This window comes from Lampris incognitus, chromosome 18 (assembly GCF_029633865.1).
Source record: "Lampris incognitus isolate fLamInc1 chromosome 18, fLamInc1.hap2, whole genome shotgun sequence".
NCBI classification, from domain to species: Eukaryota; Metazoa; Chordata; class Actinopteri; order Lampriformes; family Lampridae; genus Lampris; species Lampris incognitus.
In genome coordinates this window covers 13,483,903-13,501,402 of record NC_079228.1, presented here as the reverse complement: position 1 = coordinate 13,501,402, position 17,500 = coordinate 13,483,903, and the positions used below count along the sequence as shown (strand labels likewise).

At 51.0% G+C, this 17,500-nt stretch overlaps 1 protein-coding gene across 3 annotated transcripts in view; it reads right to left on the bottom strand.

Annotated features, from left to right (window-relative positions):
- LOC130128896 (triple functional domain protein) overlaps window positions 1-17,500 on the bottom strand; it is a 95,873-nt gene that overhangs the window by 54,517 nt on the left and 23,856 nt on the right. For all 3 annotated transcript variants that reach the window (XM_056298668.1, XM_056298669.1, XM_056298671.1), the window contains exons 3-4: window positions 3,784-3,858; window positions 255-369 (exon numbers count right to left, since the gene is read on the bottom strand). In XM_056298668.1, the coding sequence (XP_056154643.1) occupies window positions 255-369; window positions 3,784-3,858 (190 nt within the window). The remainder of the gene's footprint in view (window positions 1-254; window positions 370-3,783; window positions 3,859-17,500) is intronic.

Genomic DNA, 17,500 nt, shown 5'->3' with positions numbered 1-17,500 from the left:
GCTTCTCTCTCCACTCCACGTCCCATCTCGCTCTCTCTCGTCCTCTCACCCCCCACCACCCCGTTCTCTCACGTGTCTGCTCACTGATCTCATCTGCTCGTTCGCTCGCTCGGGGGGGGGGGCTTGCTGTTCGCTGTATCTACTCATTGCCGATCTGTCTGCTCTCTGGCTGTCGCACACGCAGGTGCGCACACTCACATAACACACACACACACGCACACACACAGGTGGTAGGACAAACAACGGTTGTGTACCTGGGGATGCCGGCGAGGTAGGCTATGAGCTTTCTCAGGTCCTCCTGTCGTATTCTGTCGTGGTTGCTTCGTGATGGGAAGGTTAAAACGGGGCCGCCACGCTTGTCTCTTCCCCCTGGTGAGGGAGAGAAGGACACGCACGCACGCACGCACACACACAACACACACACACACACACACACACACAGAGTAACATCAGAGACCATGTGAGCAGTTAAGCGGGCATCAGTGTGTCCAAATCGACAGGACTGTGGAAATTCAGCCGCACCAGTACGTGACACCGGCTCGGCGTCTGTCGGTGTCCCGGCAGAGTCATGCTTACTTCTGATCTGGTGTCGGGGTTTCCCCGAGAAATCGACAGAACGAACCCGCTGTTTTCAGAGCACATATTCACCGTCGGTGACCCAGTCGGCACATCAGTGAGCCCATCGTCCTATCAAACCATCTCGTGTCAATCCGTGGCTAAAATGCGCCATTTCATGACGGGTCGAATCTGGGCCGAAGGTCTTCTGAACAGGTTGGAAGTTGAACAACAGATCTGCTGGTTCTGATTCTTCAAGGGCTTGGTTCCCACAATACACGGACGATACACAAAAACGGACACGCACAGGAAGCTTTAATAACCTTAACTGCCTGTAGAACAATCATGTTTCAGGCATCCGGGTGGCGTGGTGGTCTACTCCATTGCCCACCAACAAGGGGATCGCCGGTTCGAATCCCTGTGTGACCTCCGGCTTGGTCGAGTATCCCTGCGGACACAGTTGGCCGTGTCTGCGGGTGGGAAGCCGGATATGGGTATGTAGCGCTTCCTCTGGTCGGTCGGGGCACCTGTTCGGGGGGGGGGGGGGGGGGGCATCGTGAGCCTCCCACGCGCTACGTCCCCCTGGCGAAATTCCTCACTGTCAGGTGAAAAGAAGCGGCTGGCGACTCCACATGTATCGGAGGAAGACACGTGGTAGTCTGAAGACCTCCCCGGATCGGCAGAGGGGGTGGAGCAGTGACCAGGACGGCTCAGAAGAGTGGGGTAATTAGCCGGATACAATTGGGGAGAAAAAGGGGGGGGGGGGGATTGTATGCAGGACCGCATCTAGGCATAGGCAAACTAGGAGCTGCCTAGGGTCTAATTGCCACAGGGGGGCCCAGACAGACGGATAAAAACATCCAACTTTTGGTCTAAATTAAAAATATTTAACATAAAATATTTTAAACTATAAATAGATAATAATAAACAAAAATATACACCTAACTAATTAACCATAATAACCACGTGGCAGTTTAAAGTAATATTGTTTGTTTACAGAGTATCAAAATGTGCTTGTTTGGGGGTGGGGTGGGGGGGGCCCACGAAAAATGCTCTGCCTAGTGTAATCTATCCATTTAATCCTGCCCTGATTGTATGGGAGACTTTGTCCTCCGGGACATATTTCTATCTAGTACTTATGTTCACTTTGCTTGTTACGTGTGAGTCTGTCCCCGCTCCACACTTTCACACGACTAGCACGGCTCCTGTCGGCGCTTCCTTCCTCTGGCGTGTACTTCGATTTCAACCGGTCCGGATTGCCGCTGTCCGGTCCGCCGCAGCAGAGCGCTGCTTCACCCGTGGGAACATCTAAACACACACGAATGGCGCAAGGCCCACAGACCAGAGAGTTCAGCGAGGGTGCGAGGGTGCCTGCGGACTCCCAGCCGCCTCCTCCTCGGCCAACAAACCCAAACGCTCACGTGGCTCCCGAGAAAGCATGAGCGATGATGCACACGGCCGACATACGAGCCTGCATCAGGACAAGACGGGGCTTAGTCCATTTAGCCTCCTTTTCTCGGCGTTTCCTCCTCCTCCTCTCCGTCCCACCCACCTTTCAGAGCCAATTACTTCTGGTGGATGTTACTATGAGATATGGCTCTGACAGCAAGTCATCACCATGGGAACAGCGGCCTGTCCTCTCTCTCTCTCTCTCGCTCTCTGTGTTAGCTCTGACTCATCGTCCTCTTCATTGTGTTCTGCCACTGACCTTGGCTGAGCGGCGAGCAAAGAAAAGGCTTGTGCGAGCACACAAAATGCGCATTTTGTACTTAATTTGTTATTCTTTCGCTTTGGCTCAGAAATTTTTAAAAGGGATTTTTTCCACCCATGTGCCCATGCACGCACATACACAGACACACACACACGCACACACACACGCGTGCGAAGATGAATGATGTTTTTTGTGCTTTGCACAAATAATCCTGCAGGACGTGTTTGGCACGGTCCCACTCCGTCCCGGCCTGCTGCTGCTGTGTGAGTCTGGTCTGCTGTGTGAGTCTGGTCTACCATGTGAGTCGGTGTGAGTCTGGTCTGCTCTGACGCAGACGTGGTGGAGGCAGAATATTGCTGTAGTTTTCTCATCCTGCTGACACAAGTCTGAACAATGGACATCTCTGTGCCTGAGTGTGTGTGTGTGTGTGTGTGTGTGTGTGTGTGTGTGTGTGTGTGTGTGTGTGTGTGTTTGTGAGTAGTGTGTCAGTGGGGTCAAGAGTTAAGTGTCTGGGTCTCAGCCTGACCTCTGAATTTTCCTAGACATAGTGAATGGCCAATTAAGTCCCTTGTGTGTGTGTGCGTGTGTGTGTGTGTGTGTGTGTGTGTGTGTGTGTGTGTGTGTGTGTGTGTGTGTAAGAGACAGGGAGAGTGAGAGAGTGAGAGAGAGTGAGAGAGAGCAAGAGAGTGAGAGAGAGTGAGACAGTGAGAGCGAGAAAGAGAGGAGAGAGCGAGAGAGATAGGGGGAGAAAGAGAGTGAGAGAGTGAGAGAGGAGAGAGAGACCGAGTGAGAGTGAGAGAGAGATAGAGAGAGTGAGACAGTGAGAGCGAGAGCGAGAAAGAGAGGAGAGAGCGAGAGAGATAGGGGGAGAAAGAGAGTGAGAGAGTGAGAGAGGAGAGAGAGACCGAGTGAGAGTGAGATAGAGAGAGAGAGACAGTGAGAGCGAGAGCGAGAAAGAGAGGAGAGCGAGAGAGATAGGGGGAGAAAGAGAGTGAGAGAGTGAGAGAGGAGAGAGAGACCGAGCGAGAGTGAGAAAGAGATAGAGAGAGAGTGAGACAGTGAGAGAGAGAGCGAGAAAGAGAGGAGAGAGCGAGAGAGATAGGGGGAGAAAGACAGTGAGAGAGTGAGAGACCGAGCGAGAGTGAGAAAGAGATAGAGAGAGAGAGTGAGACAGTGAGAGAGAGAGCGAGAAAGAGAGGAGAGAGCGAGAGAGATAGGGGGAGAAAGACAGTGAGAGAGTGAGAGGAGAGAGAGACCGAGCGAGAGAGTGAGAGAGAGATAGAGAAGGGGGAGAGAGAGAGAGAGAGAGAGAGAGAGAGAGAGAGAGAGAGACAGAATGCATGCACCTCGACACCTGTGTGCTATCTGTGTGAAATGCTCAAGAGCATCTACTTCTGCTGGTTTCATTAGTCTTGTTTGCTGAGATCAGAGAGCCGTGCATTCGGCATCTGCTCAGAAGCCTAGATGAATGATGCATAAACACACACACACACACACACACACACACACAAACTCACCTGACAGAAATGCAACTTTTTCTTTGAGTATGGGAAGCACCTCCATCGCTCTCATCTCCTCATTTCTCCTGAAACCTGAAAAGGGAGGGGACGGGGGGGGAGGGCAGAAGAAAAGGGCTGCATGAGGCTTGTGGAATGAGGAATACATTTTACCTCATTAGAGCGAGTCTTCTTCTACCCTGTGCTCCTCCGCTGCTGACCTCCTCTTTCCACGAGCACAGATTATTTGGGACAGATGAGATTTTATCCGCTAGTCCGCGGCTCTGAAAACGGGATTTAGCCCATCTCAGACTGCCTGCACCATAGGGGGAAAAAGACCGAGAGAGCGAGAAGACGTACACATCTACACACGTGCGACACACACACACACACACAAACACACACACACTTGATTTTAATGAGCGCCTGACTGCTCCTAAGACCCAACTCACATGAACAAGCATATTTGAGCCACACGAGCTCCCAAGCACATGGCGCGCACACACACACACACACACACACACACACACACACACACATCCCAAGAAAACAGTGGCGCTCCTATGAAGCGATGCCAAAGTGAGGAGACGCACAAGGAGGCGAAGAGGAGCTGCTGCAACTCCCTCGTAAAAGCCTGAGCGGGGTGAAGGAAAACCGGACCGGCGACGGCTCGCCTGCCTCAGCACAAACAGCACGACACTCGTGTGATTAAGTCCTCTGCCCCTCCGCCGTAGCTATCATTACCGACGACTTTCCATCTACTCGTGAATAGTTTGGTCCCGTCCGTGCCTCAGAGGTGGTGAGGGTTTTCACTGCTAAGGGCGATACACTCGTTTCGGAGTAGGTTTTATTGCCGGTGTGTATGGCTGGATATGTGGGGGCAGCGCTGGCGTGGGGCCACGCGGCCCGACTCAACGAGCTGGCGGGGAAGAGGCGCTCCGGCGCTGGGCGGATTCTGGAGCACTCACTGAGGTTAGGGGTGAGATCGATTCTCTCGCCCGCCCCCCGCCCCAACATAGGATGATGATGCCCTTTTAGGTGCAGTAAGGAGCGCTTTATGATCAGCTGAGGCTGGACTGCAGAACGCCCCCTGCCATCGCGGCTCCCACCACCAGGAGGGCTCTGTTCCTCTGGCAAGCTGATCTAAAGTGAAACCTAATGGGAGAAATTGGACCGCTTCGTTCTGCCCGCATTCGTGGACTAATGCATGCATCAGCTTGCACAGTTCCCAACAACCTGGTCACCAGAACAGCCCGCAGTGCACAAACCCAAGACACGCCCTTCTTCTTCTGCTGCTCACATTACTGCACACATGTTCTGTTCACATGTCGTAGGGACGCACCGATGAGCTTGTCAGACTGCCGCTTTATGGCACAAGCCCGACTCGGTTTTAACGCCAGGTTCTTGGCAAACGGCATATTTGCTGAAAATTAAGAACATTTTACTACTCAACATGCCTCAAGTGTCCTTACACCGTCAGTACTAGGTCTAATCAGGTCTTTGCCTCTTCCCTTGCCTAGCTGCATCCTCTCAGACGCAACTGAGTCAATTCACCCACAGGGAGCATTAAATGCTCCTCTCATCTAATACAGCCCAACAACATCTGTCAAAAATAAACAAACACAAATCTGTCTAAAATCAAACAAAATAACTGCAACCTGTTTACATGTTTATTTTACAGGTGGCCGGCGACCAAAAGCGAATAACCTCGATCATTTTCAGCAGCGTGGTTTATTTTCATGGTAACACACGTTACATCAGAGCACAGATCTTTTTTTGGGCGTCCGGGTAGCGTAGCGGTCTATTCCCTTGCCTAGCAACACGGGGTTCGCAGGTTCAAATCCCTGTGTTGCTTCCAGCTGGGTCGGGCATCCCAACAGGGCTGTGTCTATTGGGGGGGGCTGGATGTGGGTATGTGTCCTGGTCGCTGCACTAGCGCCACCTCTGGTCGGTTGGGGCGCCTGTGCGGGGGGGGTAGCGTGTAACATTCCCACGCGCTATGTCCCCCTGGTGAAACTCCTCACTGTCAGGTGAAAAGAAGCGGCTGGCGACTCCAAATGTATCGAAGGAGGCATGTGGTAGTCTGCAGCCCTCCCCACCTCTGCAGAGGGGGTGGAGCAACAACCGGGACGACTCGGAGTGGGGTAGTTGGCCAAGTACAACTGGGGAGAAAAAAAAAAAAGGGGGGGTCCACAAAAATAAATAAATAAATAAATAAAAATTTTCAGAAGGTGGTTCTTATTGTGGCAGGGCGGCGCAGTGGTTAGCACAGTCGCATCACAGCAAGAAGGTCCTGGGTTCGAGCCCTGGGGTAAGTCCAACCTTGGGGGTTGTCCCAGGTCATCTTCTGTGTGGCGTTCGCTTATTCTCTCCGTGTCTGCGTGGGTTTCCTCTGGGTGCTCCGGTTTCCTCCCAAAGTCCAAAGACAGGTAGGTCAGGTGAATCGGCCGTACTAAATTGTCCCTGTGTGTGTGTGTGTGTGTGTGTGGGTCCTGTGATGGCCTGGTGGCCTGTCCGAGGTGTCTCCCCGTCTGCTGCCCAATGACTGCTGGGATAGGCTCCAGCATCCCTGCGACCCTGAGAGCAGGACAAGCGGTATAGATAATGGATGGATGGCTGGATCTCTTGTTTCAGAACGTACTGCTGGATGGCGAGTCCAAACGGGCTCACGTAACAGTTCCAACTGCTTCTGAAGTGCAGCTGAAAGCTTTCCACAGACCCGAAGACTTCTAAAGTCCATTATTGTGGCTGTGACACTGGTCTTCTTGTCTTGGGACATTCATCTGTAAAACTTCTCAGGGTGGACCAGAGACAGTTCTCGACTCGCACTCGAGCTGCGTAAAAATAGACTTTAAGACTCAACTTGCAACTCATCCTGCGACTGCTTCAACCCTGACTTGGACTTGCCAGTAGTGATCAGTGAACTCCAGAGACCTGGTATTACGCCACCAGGTGCACAGGCGATCAGCCATTACGAGTCATTTCAAAATCCCAGTCACCATTTGAAGGAAGTGACTGTGTGAACTGATTGGTCGGTTTTGATCAGCAACCTCCCCATGTGACGTCACAGGTTTGAAACGGCTCGTACCAGCTGATCGCCTGTGCACCTGCTGTTATAATACCAGCTCTTAAGGACATGCAGCATTACGGGGCACCCCGGCGGCTCACCTGGTAGAGCTCGTACCACATAAGGCTGATGAGTCCTTACCGCAGTGGCTTGGGTTCGAATCCGGCCCGAGCCCTTTGCTGCCTGTCATCCCCTACCTTTCCAGTCTCTCTCTCTATCATCGCTATCCAATGAAAAACTAGCAAGCACGGCTTCAGCTACAACCACACAAGTCACATAACCGTGACTGTAACGACCTCTAAACTGAAGGGTTTCAGAAAGAATTAAAAAAAAAATTTAATCCCCCCCCTTTTCTCCTCAATTGTACTTGGCCAATTACCCCACTCTTCCGGGCCCTCCCGGTCGCTGCTCCACCCCCTCCGCCGATCGGGGGAGGGCTGCAGACTACCATGTCTCCCCTGATACATGTGGAGTTGCCAGCCGCTTCTTTTCACCTGACAGTGAGGAGTTTCACCAGGGGGACGTAGCGTGTGGGAGGATCACGCTATTTCCCCCAGTTCCCCCTCCCCCCTGAACAGGCGCCCCAACCGACCAGAGGAGGTGCTAGTGCAGCGACAAAGACACATACCCACATCTGCCTTCCCACCCACAGACACAGCCAATTGTGTCTGTAGGGATGCCTGACCAAGCCAGCGGCAACACGGGGATTCGAACCGGCGATCCCTGTGTTGGTAGGCAACAAAATAGACCACTACGCTACCCGGACACCCATTAATGACATTTCTAATCTATTTTTTCCTTGTAAAGCCACTGCACTGTTGTTGTTTTTTTACTACTTTATTGTTTCCCGTGAGGAAATTCTTCCTGTGCATTTAACCCATCCTAGCCATGTAGCTAGGAGCAGCGGGCAGCCACCGTGCAGCGCCCAGGCACCAACTCCAGCTCGTCTTGCCATGCCTCGGTCAGGGGCACAGACAGGAGTATTAACCCTAACATGCATGTCTTTTTAATGGTGGGGGAAACCGGAGCACCCAGAGAAAATCCACCGCAGACACGGGGGGAACATGCAAACGCCACACAGAGGACGACCTGGGATGACCCCCAAGGTTGGACAACTCCGGGGTTCGAACCCAGGGCCTTCTTGCTGTGAGGCAACAGTGCTAACCACTGCGCCACCGTGCCACTTTTTTTATGTCAGGCATCACTGTATGGACCATTCAAGAGTGTCTGAGAATGGCTAGCAAGCGGAGTTGGCTACAACCAACACGCGTCATATAACCGTGACTGTAAAGACCTCAAAACAAAAGGGTTTGAAGAAGAACTTGATGTGAAAATACAGGACACTGCGTTGAAGACATCAAACTTTATGAGAACTGAAAATAAATCCATATAGTAGGTCGGTCTTTGTCGTCAGCTGCCTGCTTCTTGTGTCTTCACCCGCTGCCAGCGGTGGAGCTGCAGCAACGGGCCACTCACGTCAGCTCCTGCCTCATGCTGCACAACTCGTTTTAGTGTGCCAAATGTGTGTCTGCTGACGTACTGTGTTTAAAGATGAAAGCTTCATTACCAAGGAATGCTGCGTTGTTGTTTTTCTTTACCAGAGTTGAGCTATATCAATGGCTGCACACTCAGAAAGCTTTCTTTTCTGGCACCCAATGGCAGTGCTGTAATATCTGGCAAATTCTGAGACGTCTAACGCTCAAAAACATGAGATCCATTCCAAGATCTGAGCTGCCACCTCAGCTAGCAGCTGCTTCTCACACTGGGAGACCGATGAGAACGTCCATTTTGAATTTCCAGGTCATGAAGCCACTCCAGTATTTTGTCATTGGGCAGCTGTCTGTGTTTTTACTTTACTTGAAAATTAATGAAAGATGCGGGCTGCATCTGTGGGTGGGAAGCCGGATGTGGGTATGTGTCCTGGTCGCTGTACTAGCACCTCCTCTGGCCGGTTGGGGCGCCTGCTCGGGGGGGGGGGTATAGTGTGATCCTCCAACGTGCTACGTGCCCCTGGCGAAACTCCTCACTGTCGGGTGAAAAGAAGCGGCTGGCGACTCCACATGTATCGGAGGAGACGTGTGGTAGTTTGCAGCCCTCCCCGGATCAGCGGAGGGGGTGGAGCAGCGACCGGGACGGCTCGGAGGAGCAGGGTAATTGGCCAAGTACAATTGGGGGAAAGCGAACCCCCCCCCCCAAAAGAGATACACTGCAAATGTATTTCAGCGCTCCATAAGTAGGCCTATGTGGAACTGTATTTGTCTCTGGGGGAAAAACAAAAAAAAAATCGGCTCATCTTTGTTTACCTTATTTTCTTTTATTTTCAGTCTCTGTTTTTAGTATTTTCACCTGAGGTTCTGGACATAAGTCCCATTGTTAATTTCCAAACTCAGACGTCATTGAGTTCTCTCTGTGAGTGGGACTGGGTTCAGTTAATGCACAAGTTGCAGCACAGAGGTGTAATTGGTTGAAACTGTTGTTGCGAGTCTGGGCTGTGTTATCAAGGCTACATGTTGACATTATATCACCAGCGCTACTCGGAGCCAGATAAAACAGATCATAATAGCATAATAATCCAACTACCAGGTCTCTGTGCACAAGACGTCCTGTGCACAGAACACAACTGAACTTCTGAACAAAACTAGACTGTGTTCTCCGTTAATTCTGCAAAGCAGTATTATGTCTTCGAAAGACATTAAAATTCTGGTTCCCCGACACATTTGTTTCTGTTTTTGTTTCTAAATAGGACATAATTAGCCGGCTGTGAATTGGACAGAAATGACATTTCATGGTTTAGGCTGACTCATTACAGCAACTTGAGATGAGATGCAGACTCGCGATAAAATACCCAGCAGCATCCCTGGGGTGTAATATTAGGACAAAGGCAGTACTCTCCCCGAACCAGTACCAGTTTCATGGGGTCGGCGTGATGGCTGTCTAACTGCACATCAGAATCGTACTGGAGTAAGAGAGAGCTAGAAAGCAGCTGATACTAAACAAAGTGAAGATGCGGCAGGGTGGCACAGCGGTTAGCGCGGTTGCCTCACAGCAAGAAGGTCCTGGGTTCGAGCCCCAGGGTAGTCCAACCTTGGGGGTCATCTCAGGTCGTCCTCTGTGTGGAGTTTGCATGTTCTCCCCGTGTCTGCGTGGGTTTCCTCCGGGTGCTCTGGTTTCCTCCCACAGTCCAAAGACATGTAGGTCAGGTGACTCGGCCGTACTGAATTGTCTCTAGGTGTGAATGTGTGTGTCGGCCTGGCGGCCTGTCCAGGGTGTCATAATGGATGGATATGTGTGTGTGTGTGTGTATGTGTAGATACTCTCTCTCTCTCTCTATATATATATGTATGTATGTATGTATGTATGTATGTATGTAGTGGACAACAGGATAATCTTCATCTGTTTGCTGTGTTTGTGTGTGTGTGTGTGTACTTGTGCACGTGTCCAGCGTGGTCGTTAACTATACTCCCTGAAGTTCTTCACTACAACCAATGGGAATGAGCTCTGAGCTCAACGTGCAAATGCTCAGAAACGGACATTTCTTGACCCGGTGTCCACTACGGTGGCCATCATAAAACGGGCTTGTTTTTCATGCTTCAAAAAGTTCAAATTCACTAAAACCTCACTGAAAACATCCCTCACGACACACTAGAAAAAAATAAAGATATTTTACTACAAAAATAATTTCACGTGATATTTTAAGACATAAGACTCTTCAAGTTCACACGGTGAAGGTTGCAGAGCTTAGGTCGTCCTCTTGAAGGCCCATCAGGAATTCACACGACAGCACGCAGTCTGGAAGATGCAGCTCCAAATCTAAAATGTCCACTACAGAAAACAAAAGTGCGTTGGCTGGGGGCGTCCGGGTAGCGTAGCGGTCTGTTCCGTTGCCTACCAATATGGGGATTCGCCGGTTCGAATCCCCGTTACCTCCGGCTTGGTCGGGTGTACCTACAGACACAATTGGCTGTGTCTGCGGGTGGGAAGCCGGATTTGGGTATGTGTCCTGGTCGTTGCACTAGCACCTCCCCGGGTCGGTCGGTCGGGGCACCTGTTCAGGGGGGGGAGGGGGAACTGGGGGGAAATAGCGTGACCCTCCCACGCGCTACGTCCCCCTGGCGAAACTCCTCACTGTCAGGTGAAAAGAAGTGGCTGGCGACTCCACATGTATCGGAGGAGGCATGTGGTAGTCTGCAGGCCTCCCCGGATCAGGCTGGGTCTGAAGAAGACTCCTGCTGTAGGAGAATGAATGGCGATGTAGGAGGTCCAAAACCTCCTTCAAATGACCCCCCGCCAACGCATCTTCGATCCCACACGCTGGCACATGCACAGCCACAGGCATTCACACGCACACACACACACGCACACTTTCAGAAACACAGATGGACGGAGCGACCCCAGAGCTCGTCCTTCAGACGGAAAAGAGGTCTGGTCGAGGGCTGTGATGGAGCGGACCAGTCCCTGTACCAATATACGAGGGACTCTATTTTGCGCTGACGGATGACACATGGTATGATAAACTACCTGCTCCATGACTGGCCAGTTATTGCCCTTCCTTTCCCCGCTGCTCCCCTCAGACAAACAGCCTTTCTCGCCCTCAGCCCGCTCTCCTCTCATTTCTATCACCTCCATTTTTCTCTTAAAACCGCTGTCAGGCCATCTTCCCTTCCTCGCATTCCCCGTCCTTGACCTTATTCACCCCCGCCCTCCCCCCGCCACTCCTCAATTTCTTCCTCACCCTCCTCTGTCTCTAGGATTCCGCCTCTCCTCCTCTCTCTTCATCATTGCGTCACTCTTCTTTCAGCCCCATTCTGGTGTATATTATGGACTCTCTCTGTGGAGATAACCGCCAGCCAAGTGCTGAGACGTTTTTGGCCACGGCTGGTAAATTTGTCTCACCCGTCACTAATAATTAGATAATTTGTTAAGTAGCAGAGGCGATCATGAGATCGCGTCCTGCCATCTTTCATTAGAGCCATCCTGTCTTCCCTCTGCTGGCCGCCTCCAGCACTCCTTCTCCTTGCGGTATGTGTCTCCCTCCACTCGTCCACGGATTACCTGTTAGTGTCTATTTATTTGTACTTGCTCTCTCTCGCTCTATCTCGTACTCTCTCTCTCTCTCTTTATCTCCCTGCAGCCCTCTTTCTGGTTGGGCTTTACCGTGCTTAAGACTAGATCCTGTAATTTTGATGTTAAAAGTAGATTACCCCGCCCCACCTCGAAAATACACACACAAACACACACACACACACACTCAAATTAATGCTGTTTTCAGGAAAACAATCCTTCTAGAGAGCAACACTTCAGGGGTCATCTACATGTTTTCTACAGGGCAGGTAGGTGTGCAGTGACTTGCGGTGGGCTGCACCAGTGTGACATGTGCTGATGGGTGCACACACACACACACAGACACACACACAGACACACAACACTTGTATTATGTAATAAGCGATGCTAAGAGTTACATGGGAGGTGTAACAAAGCTAATTCCCTAGTGGGCCTCTGTTTATTTGACACAAATCTAGCACACATTCACGCACTCACGCACTCACACACACACACACACACACACACACACACACACACACACAGACTCACAACACTTGTATTATGTAATAAGCGATGCTAAGAGTTACATGGGAGGTGTAACAAAGCTAATTCCCTAGTGGGCCTCTGTTTATTTGACACAAATCTAGGGCACATGCACGCACACACACACACACACACACACACACACACACACACACTTGCGTGCATGCACGCACATCAGGGATGGATAAAATGTTGCCGGGGCCTCCAGCACAACTAATTTTCAGTTGTGGACAACCAAACCTCAGTAGCACAAAACCCAGCGGACAGCTGCAAATGTCTGCCTCGGTTCTTTACTCGCCCCGTGCTTGCCTGGTTAAAAATGGTGGCCATGGCATCCGGGTAGCGTAGCAGTCAATTCCGTTGCCTACCAACACCACGATCGCCAGTTCAAATCCTCGTGTTACCTCCCGCTTGATCGGGCGTCCCTTACAGGCACAATTGGCCGTGTCTGCGGGTGGGAAGCCGGATGTGGGTATGTGTCCTGGTCGCTGCACTGGCGCCTCCTCTGGTCAGTCAGGGTGCCTGTTCGGGGGGGGGGACTGGGGGGAATAGCGTGATTCTCCCACGTGCTACGTCCCCCTGGTGAAACTCCTCACTGTCAGGTGAAAAGAAGCGGCGGGCGACTCCACATGTATGGGAAGAGGCATGTGGTAGTCTGCAGCCCTCCCCGGATCGGCAGAGGGGGTGGAGCAGCGACCAGGACGGCTCGGAAGAGTGGGGTAATTGGCCGGGTGGGGAGAAATATGGGGGGGGGGGGGGTCACGAACTGAGATTTTATTTCTTATACACTCTCCCTTTAATAGGTGGGCATTTTTGTGACGTCTCACAATCTTGTCTTCTGGCTGCCACATGCAGTATGTACGACACGTGTCCTCCACACTCCTGCCCGTGTGTAACAACACAACATTTGTATTAACTGTAGTTAAACTTTGATAAAAAGGTATGGACTCACTGAGGAGCTAGCAAGCCTAGTGTCAAGCCTGGTGTCAAGCCTGGTGTCAGGGATGTGGACCGAATGAGTCTTCTTCCTGACAGGGACATATTCTAGCAGTGTTGTAGCCTATTAAGATAAACCAGTCCACGAGGGGACAGACATGACTGGGTCTGTGAGCGGGGATTAGTATAAAGGATTTGGGATCGAGTTATGGTTTTAAAAGGAAAAGGCAGGCGAGTTTGTTTAACAGTGGGGAATGTGCATGAAAGACTCGGCTCGCCGATTCTGTTCAGTAACACGATGCAAACTTCGGATTCAGATGCACGATTTAACACAAACGTTTTCACGTTCCCCGGGTAAGACCGTGTTCTTTTGTCTCTGCACCAGTGAAGCCTTTGTTTATGAACAACTGAAAACATCTGGGCAACCAGGTCTGGGACGCCGGTTGCCCACAGACCGACCACATGTATTCCGTTACTCACCCAGCCCTGCACACACACTTCCCTCACATGCTGGTGGGGTCACATACACTACATATACATGTACACATACAGTATATACATGTACATACAGTACATATACATGTATACACATGTATATATACACACGTATATATTGTGTATGTACATGTATACATACACATGTACATATATAGTATATATGTGTCCACATATGATGCATATACTGTATATACATATACACGTATATACTATACCCATGTATACATGTACATGAATATACTGTACATGTACATACAGTTTATACATGTATACATATATATTGTGCATTTACAGTATATATGTGTACACATATACATGCATATACTGTATATGTACATGTATACACGTATATACTCTATTTGTAAATGTATACATGTACATCTACTGTACAGTACACTACAGTACAGTACAGTGTGTTTGCAGAATCCGCTCTGAGCTTGCTGGTGTGTATTCATGGTTGTGATAACGGGACACCGATTCCTTCCTCAACCCGAGGAGGTGGATGACCATCAGGCCTTCCTCTGTTTTTACTTCTCTTGTCCACCCTTCATTTGCGGGAAAAAAAAACAAACAAACAAACAAACAAGGGGGACAATGACGACGATCCAAACTGCACCCGGCCTCCCCGGCACAGGGCTGCAGCTCTTCAGAGAGGTCGCCCAGACCCCCCCGCCCGAGTGTGTTCTGGCTGCTGCCGAGGCGAAAAACAATCACAAGGTCAACGGAAAAACCTCGGGCTGACGCGCCGGCAGACAGCGAGCCACCGCGGCGTGGTCCGACATGGGCTGCGCACGCCGTCCCCCCCCCCCCCCCCCCATTTGGCTTGGCAAGCTGGATGACGAGTGTGTGATGGATGTTGGGGCTTATTCGAACTTCTGCAAAACTGTGTTTGCGTGTGAGAGAGCGCAGTGTGCTGCAGCGCGGGGCGCACACTGGGCGCCTTGTCGGGCGGCGTGAATTCCCTCCTGTACAGCGAGTCAACGGTCGTGGGGTTGGGTCTGCCGAGACACACACCTTCCTCTGTATGCCGCCACACACAGACTGTACACTGCCGTACCCCCCCCCCCCCAAACACACACACACGTAGACACAGTGCAAACCAGGGGCCCGACCAAGCACTGTCGAGGTCTGAAAAAGAAATTAGATAACCGACATAAATGCCTGAACAATATATCGCTTCAGATGTGACGTCGCAATATGCACGTACAACAGCCCCACTGCTAAGGACACAATGTAAGGCAAAGTAGGCCAATAAATCTTACTACGCTAAAACTATTATTAAAACTATTATTGCTTGATAGAAAAAATAAATCTCAGAAGGTCCACCCATTAAGACTACACTTGAAATTTATTATTATTATGTTTTTTTTTTAAAGATTATTTTTTCGGCATTTTACGCCTTTATTTCATAGTGATAATAGAGAGAGAGACAGGAATGGCAGGGGAGAGAGCGGGGATGACATGCAGCAAAGGGGCCTGGGCCGGATTCGAACCCAGCCCACTGCGGTAAGGACTCAGCCTTATACGTGGTACAGGCTCAACCGGATGAGTCTCCGGGGCGCCCCTTACACTTGAAAATTATTCTATTGGGGGCATCCGGGTGGCGTAGCGGACAAGTCCGTTGCATCCCAACACGGGGTTCGCCGGATCGAATCCCCATGTTACATCTGGCTTGGTCGGGCGTCCCAACAAACACAATTGGCCGTGCCTGCAGGTGGGAAGCCGGATGTGGACGTGTCCTTGTCGCCACACTAGTGCCTCCTCTGGTCGGTCGGGGCACCTGTTCGGGGGGGAGGGGGAACTGGGGGTAATGGCGTGATCCTCCCACGCGCTACATCCCCCTGGTGAAACTCCTCACTGTCAGGTGAAAAGAAGCCGCTGGCGACTCCACATGTCTCGGAGGAGGCATGTGGTAGTCTGCAGCCCTCCCCGGATCGGCAGAGGGGGTGGAGCAGAGACCGGGACGGCTCGGAAGAGTGGGGTAATTGGGTGGGTACAATTGGGGAGAAAGGGGGGGGGGGATCCACAAAAAAAAAAGAAGAAGATTGTTCTATCACATCTGGCAAATAATATAATTTAGTCCGATTCAATGATTTCGGGACGACCGGCTCGTTTCTGCTTACAGAATCACCGGGATCGTTGCTGGACTGAATTGTCTGCAGACGGAGCTTTCAAAGTTGAAAGTTGTCGTGGTGAAATTATGTAACTCCTTTTTATGCTTCAATGTTACAACACATATCATAAAAAAGAAACAACTGCACTGTTGACTCCGCCCCTCCCCGCCCCCCCAACATCATTCAGTCCGAAGGCCAATTTGCCCAAACGGAGTTCCCTGCATGCTCAAACACATTCCCACAACACAAACGGCTCACGCTGCACAACACAGTTTGACACTCGTTTTGCACTACAGGTTGGCAGCTGAGGGGCTCATAAAACGCAGGCTGTTTATGTCTTGAGATACGTTATCTCATCGTTTATCAGATAGCTGTCTCTACCACTTCGTCACCGCCATTCTCTATTTGAGCAACGACATACTGCGATGTCCGCCATTTAGTTGTCCCAACAGTCCAACGATTTCTCTTTCGTCTTTAAGGGATCATTTCAGCTCAACACTCTCCATCTGAAGTTGATGAGCCAAAACACCGCCACCTTGCCACCACATCCTGAGCTGACTAATGTGTATCTATATCATTTTGTGAAGCAAATATAACTTCTGACTTTACTGTAACTTCCATCCATCATCCAAGCCGCTTTTCCTAAACAGGGTCGCGGGGATGCCGGAGCCTATCCCAGCAGTCATTGGGCGGCAGGCGGGGAGACACCTTGGACAGGCCGCCAGGCCATCACAGGGCCGACACACACTCACACCTAGGGACAATTCAGTACGGCCGACTCACCTGACCTACATCTTTGGGCTGTAGGAGGAAACCGGAGCCCCCGGAGGAAACCCATGCAGACACGGGGACAACATGTAGATGCCACACAGAGGACGACCCGGGACGACCCCCCCAAGGTTGGACAACCCCTGGGTTCGAAGCCAGGACCTTCTTGCTGTGAGGCGACCGCGCTAACCGCTGCTCTGCCGTGCCGGCCGTAACTGTACTTTACTGTAACTTCTCTTCACTCAATGCTGCACTTAAATGTCTGCATTAATTTGGACAACTGTTATATAACTGGCCTGGCCAAATATAATCATCACTTGGAGAATACCTTTGTGGTTTTCGTGTGTTTCTGAACAGACAGAAACAGCGGTAAGAGAGGGCTGAGGGCGTGATGAGCTGTGATATGGTGTTAGATATCTAAATTACTTGAATCTCCAATATTCCTAGTCATTTCCTCCATGCCAAAGTCAGATTAGACGACGGGATTAACGCTGGACGGCTCCCAGTGGTCTGTCAGTCTCTCGTACCCTTTCAGTTTCGCTCCCTCCAACACCGCTGTAACGTCTTCGCTGGAGGAGCCACATAAAACCCAACACAAAGGTCAACGTGTGTAAATCTGCACGCAGAAATGCACACGTGAACACACACACGCATGCACCTCTGGCAGGCTTCGGGGACTGGAGAGAATGGCACAGGGACTGCCGGCTCAACAGAGAGCAGCCAGGTCAGAAAACAGTGTTTCCCCACCCAGTCCTAAAGGACCCCCTAC